The 14412-nt window shown below is 34.5% G+C and overlaps 1 protein-coding gene across 28 annotated transcripts in view; it reads left to right on the forward strand.

Annotated features, from left to right (window-relative positions):
• ANK3 (ankyrin 3) overlaps positions 1-14412 on the forward strand; it is a 715267-nt gene that overhangs the window by 647409 nt on the left and 53446 nt on the right. For all 28 annotated transcript variants that reach the window (XM_077125230.1, XM_077125228.1, XM_077125251.1 and 25 more), the window contains 6 exons: positions 6449-6660; positions 7955-8162; positions 9301-9397; positions 9961-10189; positions 10798-10923; positions 13311-13433. In XM_077125230.1, the coding sequence (XP_076981345.1) occupies positions 6449-6660; positions 7955-8162; positions 9301-9397; positions 9961-10189; positions 10798-10923; positions 13311-13433 (995 nt within the window). The remainder of the gene's footprint in view (positions 1-6448; positions 6661-7954; positions 8163-9300; positions 9398-9960; positions 10190-10797; positions 10924-13310; positions 13434-14412) is intronic.

Consider the following 14412-nt stretch of genomic DNA (forward strand, 5'->3'; position numbering starts at 1 on the left):
ATATTATTACCATGTAACACATTATAATACATTCCTATTTTCATCTCCCTTTCCCCTAATTTTTATGTAAATTCTACAAATTTATGTGTGTATATATATGTATAAATGCATGGATTTAATTAACCAATTGTTGTGAGATCATACTTTTTGGTGACTCATTTCACTTAACATGTCTTGGAAAACTTTATGTATTACAACATATACTTCTACCCCTATTTTTTTTACCCCATTTTAAAAAAATATTGGACACTATTCCCTAGTAGGTATATATATCATAATTTATTTATCTTTTGTCTTGCTAATGGTCAATAAAGCCCTGTGACAGATTTTCCAGTCATAGAATTTTGTAATGACTTTATTAACTGGTTTTCACTACCTCTTCTTGCCTCCTCACACTCACATATTATCTACATCATTTTTTTAAATTTATGTAGCTATCCTAGAGTTTAATGGCCTGGCCATTGACTGCAGCTCTTGAAGAGATTATGCCTCCTTTACAAACCAATATTTAAATAATCCTTTTTTATTTTTAATATTTTCTATTGACTTATTTTTATTCTCAGAAAAAAAGAAGCATTTTAAGCACACATATAAACAGACTATAGCCTGGTTAAATGAAGATACAGTTTCTCCATTTCATTATGCAGAGGATTGCAGATCTCTGTAATTCAAGAAGGCAATATGTGTAAGTCTATTTAAACAATGGCGCACGGGGATCCTAATTGCTCCCACTTGCCTACTGCAGTAAATAAAATTCCCACATTAGTTGTTGAGGCTTATCTTCAAAATACCTATTAAAATACATTTTGAAGGGCAACAGTTATGCAAGTTCGATGTTTTGAGAGGAACTGCTTAAAGCTTTAAAATAGTGGGAACAACAGAGAGGGTCCCTGATTCTCTGAAAAATCAAAAAGATGTCAGAAGTTGAGAATGGAGGGTACTGATGAACGTATCTTAGGAACTACTCTGTTTATACAGTTAGAAATCTGAGCATCTTCATTTACCATGGCTCTGCTGCATACCAGATGTACGTAGCTTTAATGTTCCATCAAAGGTAATATAACAGAAGTGTGCCCAGGCTGCCTTGAGTAAACAGAGGCACTTCATCCCAATCTATTGCTATTACAGTTTCTAGGGGAGGTGCATTTGTTTCTACCTCAAATCCCTGAAAATGTATGTGCAAATACTAAACACTGAAACACACAAACTGTGAAGAGGTGCCCATCACTGCATGTCCCCAAATGATGCCTATTTCTTCTTATCAGTTCAGACTGATCTCATAGTGCTGGGATACACAGCTTGCTATATGTGGAATTAGGAAATCTTTCTTATTTGAAGGATATGATTTCATAAGCAGAGTCTTCTTAAATTGTTTGTACCATAAGGAGTCCTAAGCCATTTCTGAAGAACGTAATGGCAAGTTTGATGCTGGAGTGGAAAAATTTTTATTTAGTTGTTGCTGATGTGCTGCACAACAATTTAAACAAATTATCGTGGCTTTTTTGGTTAACTCAGATATTTTTAAATAAGCCAAATCATAAGGAAAGAAATGTATCTTCTCCTTAGAGAAAGCCTCTATTTCCTATCAATTGCTCAATAGGTGAAAACTCTCCAGAATATTCCCCTGAGCTCCTCTTTGATTCCTTCCTGTTTTTCTTTATTTAACCTTCTTTTTAAAGTTTTTACTATTATTTTCTTTGATTTTCCTTTATTAACGGCTCGGTGGTCAAGTTTGGACAGAGCAGAGGGAAAGGGGCAGGGGAATGTTAAAAAACAGAAAGTACAATTCCAGTTCTGTTTTTAATCTGGGTTGAATCCTATTTCTCTTCAGATTGGTGATGAGCTGGACCATCCTGAGTTCAGTGGTTGATATGTAAAATGAGAAGTAGACGTCCTTGACCCAATTATCTAATCATCCATTCTGCCATTCTACAAAGTTTTATTTGGAGTAAGCCATGATCTCAACCCTGAGTGTCTAATAGAGAGGCAGACATGTTCATAATTAAAGGACAGGAGGACGCATGTTATGCATCAGAGGAATGAAGAAAGGCTTATGTGAACAGTAAAAAACAAACCAAAAACACCTGAAGTTTGGGATTTCCCCCCTTTTTTTGTAACCGTAAAACACCCCAAACCATATTACCCCAAAGTCATAATGTCTCATTCCCCACCCTCTTATCACCTCCCTAGCTCTAACTCCATTTCCCATCCCTCTGAGGTACTAGCAATCTAAAAGCTTTTTTCTACAAAGTGCCGTTATAAAAATAAACAGGTACAAGTGACTGTTCTCCCAAGATAACAGTGTACACGCTGCTGTCTGCATCTTGCCTCTTTTTCCACTTTATTGACTTTTATTAGCAAATGGCTGCATGAATCCTACCCTCCCTCCCTCCAGGTTCCCTGTAGTCTTACCTTTTCAGGAGGGCCTTTCCAGCTCATCCAATTTAAATGAGGACCCCTTCCCCTAATCCCTGGCATTATTATGTACTCTCACCCTGAGACACACTCTATTCTCTAGCCCCAATTTGTTATTTTTTCTTTCATATTTGCTTAATGGTGTATTCACCCCATAATCATTAGTCTCTAAGCTCACTGTGAGCAGTGACTTTAGTTTGCTCTCTACTTTATCCCCAGTACCTGGACCCATGTGCACATAGTGAGTCCTTGGTAAATATCTGGTAAATGAGTGAATCTGAATCATCCTAGTTGATAGTTGTAGGAGTGTCTAGAGTGTGGATGTACTACGATTTATCTAAGCATTCCATTCCCTTATTGATAGATATGTAGCTGGTTAATTCAAGCTTTAGCTATTAGAAATAGTGCTGCTTTGTATGTCCTTAGGAAGGATGTCAGCAAATGGATTTTTGCAAGGTCCAAAGGTATATGCATTTTTATTTTGAATAGATGATGCTAGATTATTTTCTCAAAAGAATGAGAAATGAATGCAATGAATGAAAGTACTTGTTTTGCTAAAGACTATTTAATCCTAGCTAAACTAAGAGGTGGATGTAGAGGGAGACTGTATCTTGTTTAAATGGGCATTTCCATGTTTATTAGCAAGGTTAAACATTTTCATATATATTTATTAGCTATTTTCCCACTTCTTTGAATTGCTTGTTTATAACATTTACCTACATATGATATCATCTTATTATCAACTTGTAACTGCCCTTGGTATTGAACATATTCATCCTTCATTTGTCATGTGTGCTATTGTCTTTCCTGGACTATCTTTTATAGTCTTTCAAGTTTGCTGTTTTTGTCATGAAAAGATTTTCATTTTTGTAGTCAAAAATGCCTTTTATATAAAGATAAGTATATTAATCAGTAGAATCGAATTGTGAGTTTAGAAATAGACCCTCATATCTATGGCCTATTGAATTTTGACAAGGCTGCCAGAGCCACTCAACTGGGATGGAACAGACTCTTTAACAAATGGTGCCAAGAGAACTGGATATCCGTATCTAAAAGAATGAAGGAGGACCCTTATCTCACACCTTATACAGAAATTAACTCAGATGAATCCAAGACCTAAATATAAGAACTAGGACCTTAAAATTCCTAGGAGAAAATGTAGGGAAGCATCTTCAAGATCTGGTGGTAGAAAGTGATTTCTTTGACTTCACACCCAAAGCACAAGCAACGAAAGAAGAAATAGATAAATGGGACACCCTCAAAACTGAATACTTTTGTGCTTCAAAGGATTTAGTCAAGAAAGTGATAAGGCAGTCTATTCAAAGGAAGGAAATATTTGGAAGCCACATATCCAATAAGAGTTTAATATTCGGAATATATAAAGAAATCCTATAACTCAACAATAAAAAGACACCCCAATTTAAAAATGGACAAAGGACACTTTTCCAAAGAGGAAATACAAATGGCCAAAAAGCACATGAAAAGATGCTTAAAATCACTAGCTATTAGGGAAATGCAAATCAAAACCACAATGAGATATCATTTTACACCTACTAGGTGTGTAAACTACAGATGTTGGAGAGGATTTGGAGAAATAGGAGCATTTATTTATTGCTAGTGGGAATGTAGAATGGTGCAGTTGCTATGGAAGACAGTTTGATGGTTCCTCAGGAAGCTAAGTATGAAATTACCATATGATCAGGCAATCCTGCTACTAAATATATAAACAGAAGAACTGAAAGAGCAGAGATATGGACATTTGCAACTAATGTTCATAGTGACATTATTCACAATTGCCAAAAGATGGAAACAACCCAAGTGTCCACAACTGATGAATGGATAAACATAATGTGGTATAACATACAACGGAATACTATTCAGCTGTAAAAAGAAATGAAGTACTGATGCATGAGTGAATCTAGAGGACATTATTTTCAAGTGAAAACAGCCAGACACAAAAGGACAAATATAATATGGGCTCACTAATATGAACTAATCATAACAAGCAAACTCTTGGAGCTAACATCTAGAGTATAGGTTACCAGGAGATAGAAAGTAGAGAATGGGAAGCTGATGCTTAATTTGTACATGATTTTTAATAAGGTTCATTGTAAATGTTTGGAAATGGATAGAGGCAATGGTAGCCTGTGAATGTAATAGTAAGTAACTGAATTATGGGTGTGATTATGGTTGAAAGGGGAAGTTTAGGGTTGTGTATGTCACTAGAAGGAAAAAGAAGGATGACTGTGGTCAGTTGTTCTTACATGAACTAGAAAAAATGTATGTCATAATTACAAGGTGTTAATAATAGGGTAGTATGTGGGGAAAAAATAGAACTAATGCAAATTAGGGACTATAGTTAACGGTAACATTATAATATTCTTGCTTTAGTTGTAACAAAGGTTCTAAATCAATGCTAAGTCTTTATAGTAGGGAGTTTAATGAGTATGGGAGATTTTTTTCTTTTTCTTTTTTAGCAATGAGAATGTTCTCAAATTGATAGCGGTGTTGAATGCATACCTCTGTGATTATACCAAGAGCCTTTGATTGTATACATTGGGTGGATTGTATTGTGTGTGAATAAAAAAAATGCTTTAAGCTTCTGCGTTTCCAGTCTTGTCTAGGAAGGCCCCCCTACTCAAGGCTAAAAGAATATTTTCCTGAAATCTTTGGTAATATTTTAATTTTTTTAAGTTGTTAAGCCTTTTACCCAGCTGGAATTTTTGCATGATAAGATGAAGTGATTTAGCTTTTTCTTCCAAGTAGATTTTCAATTATACTAACACCATCTTTTAAATTAACTTTTCCTCACTGATTAGAAATTTAAGTATATGAATTTAATACATATATATAAAGCATATATATATGAAAGTAAATATGGACTTTCATATGTACTATATATGTATGTATATGTGAGTGGTTATGTTTGTGTGTGTATTCATATATAAAGTCTAAGCTATTTCTGGATTCTTTATCCTTATCTCTTTGACTCATTTGTCTATTCTTATAACAGTATTATATTGTAGTACTAAGTTTTAATATCTTATAAGAAAAATTATCCCTTGCAAACCTACTTTTTTCCAAAATATTTTTGGCTAGCCCCAAATATTTATTATTTCAAACACTTTTAAATTCATTTATTCCAATTAAACCTACCAAAGTTGTGCATAAAATTTTTTTTAAAGAAGATTAATCTGTCTGCACCATGGGGGATGAACTGGAGTAAGAGGAGATGAATGGCAGGGAGACAGTTAGGAAGTGATTTTTGTAATCTACGGCAAGCCAGGACTGGGCCTGAACAACGGGGTTGGCAGGACACCAAGCTGTTTCCATAGTATAATCAACTGGACTTTGGCCATTAGATATGAGTGTCACTAGATGTGAAGTATGAGGGAAAATGATGGAAAACTATCAAAGGGGAGGAATGGTCATATTATAAAGCCTTCACCAGAGTTAGAACTACAGCTGAAGGAGTATATATAGAGGTGCATAGAGGGGAGGAAGGTATGCCTATTTGTATATATATTGAGTTAATTGCATGAGGACCATCAGTGGGGAAACAAGTACGTGATTATGATACTAATCATTTGGAGAATTAAAAAACTTTTGAAAGAGGTTTTCAAATACAGTTCTAGAGTATTTCAAACATACTTAAATCCTTATTCACTTTCTTGTCAGATCAATTACTTTCTCATTCCTACTTTTGGCAGTTTGAGGACAGATTATCATATTGCATATTATCCACACAGAATGAGGTTTTCCCTCTTGAAAAGTGGAAATTTGTCCATATGTGGTAAAATGCTATTGATTAAGATGTTTTATTCCTCCTCAGCAGAAATATTTTTCAACAAATAATATGAAGAACTTTGTAATATTTTTGTGAAGCTTGATCTAATTTTAAGGTCACTGTAGTTTCTCTTTATATAAAACTATTTTTAAATTTTATGACTATTAAAATTGCCTATAAATTTGTTTCAAGCTGTTTGGGAGACATGCTTATTCTCATGGCTTTTTCATTTATCTGTCTTTTCAGAACTTGACAGCCCAGAAGAGTTAGGGAAAAAGCGTATTTGTAGGATTATCACTAAGGATTTCCCCCAGTATTTTGCGGTGGTTTCACGGATTAAGCAGGAAAGCAACCAGATTGGTCCTGAAGGGGGAATTCTGAGCAGCACCACAGTGCCCCTCGTCCAAGCATCTTTCCCTGAGGGTGCTTTAACCAAAAGAATTCGAGTGGGCCTGCAGGTAATGTTCACAAAGAGCTGTTCTCCTCAGTATGTGTGCACACCATGTTGTACTCTGGAAATGGTCATAACTCATCCTTACTGATTTTGCTAATTGCTGCTTTCTGCAATTTTGGGAATCACTAAGTTATTTTAAATGGAAAGCATTAAGTGTAAAGTTAGCTTAGTGGCTTATTAAATAAGGCACATATTTTAGTTGTTTTTTTTCCTGTGTAAAATCATACTTGGTTTCTGATTAAAGATACATATTTTTTAATGATAGGTTATTGGTCTTGGTAGGTACAGCAGCAAAAGCACCAAAGAGCAAGTATACCATTAAAGAAACGAACCATATTTGGCTTGGCTTATAAAATGCCATACCGTAAAAATCAGTAATAGTGAAACTTGCAAGTCTTAGATTTTTGGTTTGATTTAAATAAATCATAAATGCTGGGTTTTATCTAAACCAGCTAGAACTTGTTTTGGTTTGGAAAGCTGACTAGAAAACTTGGCAAGAATGTTTTTTTTTTATATTTATTCATTTCAGTTAGACCTTAACTAGTTTTTTTTTTTCCTAGAATAAGGAAAATGATCTGGAAATAACAATTTGTGTCATTAATTAATATAATAAGTAGCTTAACTGAAAGAGTTCATGCCCTTTTTCTGAGGCTAGACCTTCATGCTTGAGGGGTTGTTGGGTTTTTTTAGAGCCAATACTCTTAGGTCTAGAAAGGACTTCAAAAAACAGTTGGAGGGTGGGCCACAGTGGCTAAGTGGCAGAGTTCTCACCTGCCATACTGGAGACCCCAGTTCAATTCGGTGCCTGCCCACGTAAAAAAAAAAAAAAGACAGTTGGAGCTAAAGAGACCTCTATATACTTCAACTGAAGTTCTTTTCAATTGTCTCCCATACTGAAAATTTTACCAAGTAGCAAAGAGACCAAAAGAACAAAGTTAGGTTTGGCAGAATAGAGTTGAAATCCTTTGAAATTTTGAATGCCTTTTTGTTACTTAACTCTGAAAGCCTCAACTTTTTTAGGGACACTTATATGATTCCTGTTTATTGGGGAAATACTCCGGCCTACTAGTTCCTGCATAAACTTACTATAGTGTTAGGTTTTGAGTTGTTTTTTGTTTTTTAACTCCTTCATAAAATACTGAGAGAGGATGAAGAAGAAAGATGTATTTTTTAGTTGACTGTTTTCCTTCTCACTTAAAAAATCAACTTTCTGATGAAAGAAAAATGCTCACTTTTATTTTTGTTACTTAACTCTGAAAGCCTGCTCACTTTTATTTAAGTCCTTTCTCTGTTTCTAGGCCCAGCCTGTTCCAGAAGAAATTGTGAAAAAGATCCTTGGAAATAAAGCGACGTTTAGCCCAATTGTCACAGTGGAACCAAGAAGAAGGAAATTCCATAAACCAATCACAATGACCATTCCAGTGCCCCCACCCTCAGGGGAAGGCATATCCAATGGATACAAGGGGGACACCACACCCAATTTGCGCCTTCTTTGCAGCATTACAGGTTTGGTTAAGTCCTGTACTTTTTATTGATGCTAGCTTTTGTAAGGATTCTCTATAAGGAAGAATCTTTTGTAAGGATAAAACCTTTTAAACAAACATCTTTGTTAACACTATAAAAAGAGAAAATGAAAATTTTTACTTGTCCATCACCTCATCTCTGTTGTCCCTGTAATAATTTCTTTAAGGTGCTATCATGACTTTTAAGATTTGGTGATATTATTTTTCCCCGATTCCCTGCTATTAAGTTTAGCAACTAGTGAAAGAGCTCTTTTTAAAGTTATTGAGGTATTAATGAATCTAATGAGTAATGAGGTAATATCTCTGTGATTTAGACAGAGATAGTAAACCTAAAATTGACCTTTAGATCACCAGGAAACTGGATGGACTCCAGGGAAAATAGAAATTTCCACAGAGTACCAGTAGTAGCAAAGTGTTGAGTACAGGATTGGAGCATTCTCATCTACTCTATTCACATGTAATCCTAGAGACTAAATATGCAGGGTTTAGGAGAACACATTTTGTGATAAGGACAGGAAATCTGGAGCTCAATCCACTGTTTGATTAACCTCATCTGATTTTTAATTGAAAATGTTTTTGTTTTTGTTTTCATTTTGGGGGGAATACTTTTAATGGCTGACTCCCCTTTTGCCATGAAAAATTCAATAGTCAATAGCTCAGTCAATACTAAAAGAGGTGCTTCTTCACTTTCTTGATAATCTTACCTTTTTTTCATTTAAAAAAAAAGGAATTACATTGTCTATCTGAAATGACAGTTCTTTGCACTTATAAATTGCCCTTAAAAGTTGTAGTTGCCCCAAGTTTAAGTTTACCCAACAAACAGAAAAGTAGTTTTAAAAATATCTAGTAATATCTTGCAAGGCAATCACAACTTTTATACTTTTGCTTTGTTTTGTTTTGTTTTTCTCAGATTTTGGCTTGCAGATTGCTTGCAAGGCAATCGCAACAAGCCAGTCAAAATAGGAGAGTAGAGAGGGAAACTCCCTTCAGGACATGTTGTGAAATCAGAAGTGTTAGTTTTGCCAGTATTTTTTATGCAGGAAGAGGGCAAGATAATGATGAAATTTTTACATGGAGCATCTCCTATCATAACTTGAATATATCCACTGTTTTTCTCTCAGGGGGCACCTCGCCTGCCCAGTGGGAAGATATAACAGGAACTACTCCATTGACGTTTATAAAGGATTGTGTCTCTTTTACAACCAATGTTTCAGCCAGGTATGGAAATAAAGAATTTCAGAAAACACTAAGGAATTAGTTTTATTATCTTTTGGAAAGTAAAAATTATAGTGCTCAATATCAGTATGATTAAAAAAAATTTTTTTTAATAGTAAAGTTGGGTCTGATTCAGACATTTAAAATTTGCTAATGGCTAATGAGCTGGTTTCTCCAGTTCTCACAAGAAGATATAAAGTGCTAGGCTTGCTCCTTTCAGTGGAATAAGATTTTCCTTCCCCGTTTTTCCCCCCATAAAATTCTGCTCCTTCCAATCGTAAAGTGATAGATTAAATTTTGGAGCAGGGAATAGAAGGAAAGGCTTATCATGGTTATGTGGAAGGGGAACGAGAAGTTTATTGAAAAGAAAAGAAAGAAAGAAAATTCGTAAGCTTTTTCTTAGTAAAATACACAAGGTTTATGTATTTGAGGAATGGAATAAACGTTTTTACTCTTGATCTAGTCGTTTAAAAAACAAGTTGATATTTTGGTTTGTGAATTTTTTTGAAGATTTGACTTTTAAATCACCTGATTTTTATACTTTTGTTTTGTTTTGTTTTTCTCAGATTTTGGCTTGCAGACTGCCATCAAGTTTTAGAAACTGTTGGTTTAGCCACACAACTGTACAGAGAATTAATATGTGTTCCATATATGGCCAAGTTTGTTGTTTTTGCCAAAATGAATGATCCTGTGGAATCTTCCCTGCGATGTTTCTGCATGACAGATGACAAAGTGGACAAAACTTTAGAGCAGCAAGAGAATTTTGAAGAAGTTGCAAGAAGCAAAGATATTGAGGTAACTTGCTCACCAAAACAACTTCATTTAATTACATTGCCCAGATAAGGAAGGGATTTTATTTTGAGGCAATAATAGCACTCAATATAAATATTAAGTATATTATTGATTTTACTCAGTATAAATTCATTCTCAAATTATTTTAAGTGTCTGTGGGGTTAGCTTAATTGGTTAAAACACAGTACTAATGAATCTAAGGTCATGGTCTCTTTTTCCTTACGGTCATTTGAGTTATCTTATTTACATGGTCACTGTCTATATACATTTCCATGATTTTCTGTTTTCAAATCCAGTCATCATGTAAGTAGTTAAGAGTAAAAATTGTTCTTTCAAAATCTGTCAGGTGCTCTTCTCAAATATGTTTAAGGTTGCCAGAATAGAGATAAATTCTTTTTGTACATGTCAGTGATACAGTTTCCAATCACAGCTGCTGAACTGTGAGCCAGTGGAGTTAATTTTTTTGTTGTAAACAGTGCCATAGAAGTAATGTCCTAATAAAGAGACAAATGTGACATAACATGTCAGTCTTTTAGTATTGTGACTTAAAATTTCAAAAATTATACAGACTGCAGGTAACATTAAATTATGTATTTCTTTTTCTCTAAAAGGTTCTGGAAGGAAAACCTATTTATGTTGATTGTTATGGAAATCTGGCCCCGCTTACCAAAGGAGGACAGCAACTTGTTTTTAACTTTTATGCTTTCAAAGAAAACAGACTGCCATTTTCCATCAAGGTAAACCATCTTCAACAGACACACTATGAATTTTTTTTTAAATGATCTTAAAGAATAAAAAGAAAAGGTTTTAATGACTTGTTTGAAATATTCTACCACACCAGGACACATAAGAACAATGTCAGGATTTTGGTTTTTTTTTCCTTAAATTTTTTATAGAAAAGTTATGGGTTTACAGAACAAATCATGTAGAAAATACAGGATTCCCATGTACTACCCCACTATCAACACTTGCATTGATGTGGAAAATCTGTTATAATTGATATTAATACTTTTTTGGTATTTCTACTTTTTTTTTTAACGTGATTGTTAGTTACAATTGATGAAATATTATTTAAGTAGTACTATAACTATTGTCCGCAGTTTATGTAGGAGTATTTTCCCCATATTCCCAACTTATTATTGTTATTTCTTTTCATGCATGTCTTTATTACTCATCTACCCATACACTGGATAAAGGGAGTATTAAGTTGCGTGGTTTTTTTAATCGTATGGTCACTCGATGAAAGCTATATAGTTATTCAATCATTATCAAATATCAGGGCTACTGGATTACAGTTCAACAGTTTCAGGTATTTCCTTAAGGCTATTTTACTACAATAGAAAATAAGAACAAATATCTATATAATGAGTCAGTAGTCATAATCATTTGTTAAATCCTCATTTCTCGGTTATCCCTCCTTCTTCTCATTTGATCATTCTCTCAATTTTCAGAGATATCTTGGCAATGACCATTTTAACTTCTTCATTGCTGGAAAGAGGGTCAATCTTGTAGGGTAGAGGAATGAAACTGGTTGATGTTCTTGGAGAGATTGGTAGCTCTGGGTTTCAGGGCTTATCTGGCATGGGAACAATCTGGAGGTCTTAAGTTTCTGAAAGAAAAAACTTACCAAGTACAACTTTTATAGAGTTTTAAATAGAGCTCTGGCTGTTCTTTAGGGTTTTCAGGAATGCTGTTGGTTGGTGCTTGGCATACTGTGGCAATTTGCAAAATCTGGCTGAAGCTTACCTAAGAGTAACCTCCAGAATGACCTCTTGACATTATTTGAAATCTCTTAGCCACTGAAAATTTGTTTCATTTCCTTTCCCCCTTTTGGTCAAGAAGGCATTCTCAATCCCATGATGCCAGGGCCAGGCTCGACCCTGGGAACCATGTCCCATGTGGTGGTGAGGGGGCGGGGGGAGTAAATTTATTTGGAGAGTTAGCTTAAAGAGAGGCCTACATCTGAGCAACTAAAGAGGTTCTCTGGGGATGACTCTTAGGCATAATAATAAGTAGGTTTAGCTTCACCATTGCAGAAATAAGCTTCATATGGGCAAGCCTCAAGATTGAGGGCTTGGTTAATTAAATTGGGAATCCCTAATGCTTGAGAGACTATCAGGAATTCCCTTGGTGGGGAAGTTTTTTCCTTCAGTCCCTCAAGGGGACTTTGCAAACACTTTATTCTCTGCCCCAAATACTCAGTAATATATCAGCATATAACATTAACTTGTACAGAATAATAAGATTCATTCCCTATTCTAGGTTCCATGTAATTAGGTTGTTTAAGTACACTGCCAAGAGAGGTTACATTAGATAGTGTGCTACAGAAAATTTAAATTTTGGGCAAAATAAAATCTCTTCTTTTGGTCTCACATAGAATATGGAGTTTTAAAATACAGACAATGGCATCCTTTACCCTGTATTCTGATTTACCTTAGTCTTAATCAGATCTGCTTCAGTCATATCTCTAATTGAAGTCTGATCTCTAATTTAGCTTCTTTAACAGTTGCTGCATGGCAATGTCAGGTTTTGTCCAAGTATACTTTCAAGCCAGTAAAGCTTTATAATTAGTAAAAAGTCTTTACCCTATAAACAGTTTAAAAATATTGATATTTAAGCAAGTTTTTGTAAGGCAAAACAAGCCAGAATAAGAAGATGCATCATATTTGTAATCAAATAATGGATGGAGTCCAGTCCATTTCTGATGGAGTTCAGGAACAACCTGGAGAGCTCTTCCTCCCCAAAGAAGAAAGGACAATTATTTTATTATGATTATAGTTTTTATCATTATTATTTATTGTTTTTATTGTCACTAAAATTGCCTGTATGCTAAGGCTTTAAGAAAATGGTATGAGGCAGGAAAGAAATGCATAAAACCAGATGATTGTCAGGATAAGAAAAGCAGACACAACAGTCCTATGTTTAGGTTAGGAAATGGGCACTTTAAATCTTGTTAAGTTTAAATGCAACTACTCTGGATGACATGTAATTGTTATTACCATGTTTTCTTTTTACTGTTTCTGTCTCTCAGAGAGCTTCATAAAACAAACATGGTTAAATCTTATATAAAAAGGAACCCTCAGAAAAGTCTGTGTATAACTGTCAACTACCCAAATTCTTCTAGATTAGAGACACCAGCCAAGAGCCCTGTGGTCGTCTGTCTTTTCTGAAAGAACCAAAGACAACAAAAGGACTGCCTCAAACAGCTGTTTGCAACTTAAATATCACTCTGCCAGCACATAAAAAGGTATCTTTTAATATTGGTTTATTTTCACTTTCTTCCCCTGGTCTTGAAGAAGTAGCCCTTGGTGTGCAATTAAGGAATGCTTGGTAACATGATTAAAGCTCTTGAAACTCAAGTTTTATTAGTCTCTGTGTGTAGACTGACTTAAGTCTTGTTACTGTGGTGTCAGATTCCTATGGTTTGTTCGATGGCGTCCTCTTGTTTACTGCTTCTGCTTCTGCTGGTAGTTCATAGAATTTTATGCTTTCAAATAATATCACACATTAATTTGCCTTGGATGTATAGTTCTTGATATTTTTTGTTGCCTTCTTTTGATTTGATTTGTTTTCTAAATCAGCTTGCATTTTGTGCTCCCTACTCAGTCCTTTTCATATCCTGATATTCTTTTCCCTGCTGTCCATTATAATATTCCTTGTCTCTGCAATGCATCTTGGAACCAAAAGGAGACAGAGTCAGATCAAGATGATGAGGTAATATGAACACTTCTGCTTTTATTCTATCAGAGGTAGAATAGAAATTGAATCTGTATAAAAGAAGTACAGAGGGCTGAAGTGTGGGAAATGTCTTATATTTTTGCAGATCTTAGCTTATGTGAGGTAAAAGGGTATACATTTTTCTTAAAGAAAGGCTCACTGTTGCTCAACATGTACACAAGAGTACTTCAGTATATTCAACAAAATTATAACCCAGCTGATTAAAAAAAAGAGCTAAAATTCTTAAACATTTTAAAATGTGATAGATTGGCATACATCAATTTACATTGTTTTTTTTAGTTTGATGTGCATATTTTCACCTAGCATCCATCATGTTATAACGTTTCAATCAAAATATCATGGTTAATTAACATATGAAATTTTTTTGTACAATAAACTTTATTTATGTGATATAAAATATTTGTTCACTGGCTATCCATAGATATTTGATATTCTATTTAAAGAAACTTATCTAGGCCATGTATTTTAAGACTGTAGTTAACTTAAAA

Source organism: Tamandua tetradactyla, chromosome 13 (genome assembly GCF_023851605.1).
Source record: "Tamandua tetradactyla isolate mTamTet1 chromosome 13, mTamTet1.pri, whole genome shotgun sequence".
Classification (NCBI taxonomy): Eukaryota; Metazoa; Chordata; class Mammalia; order Pilosa; family Myrmecophagidae; genus Tamandua; species Tamandua tetradactyla.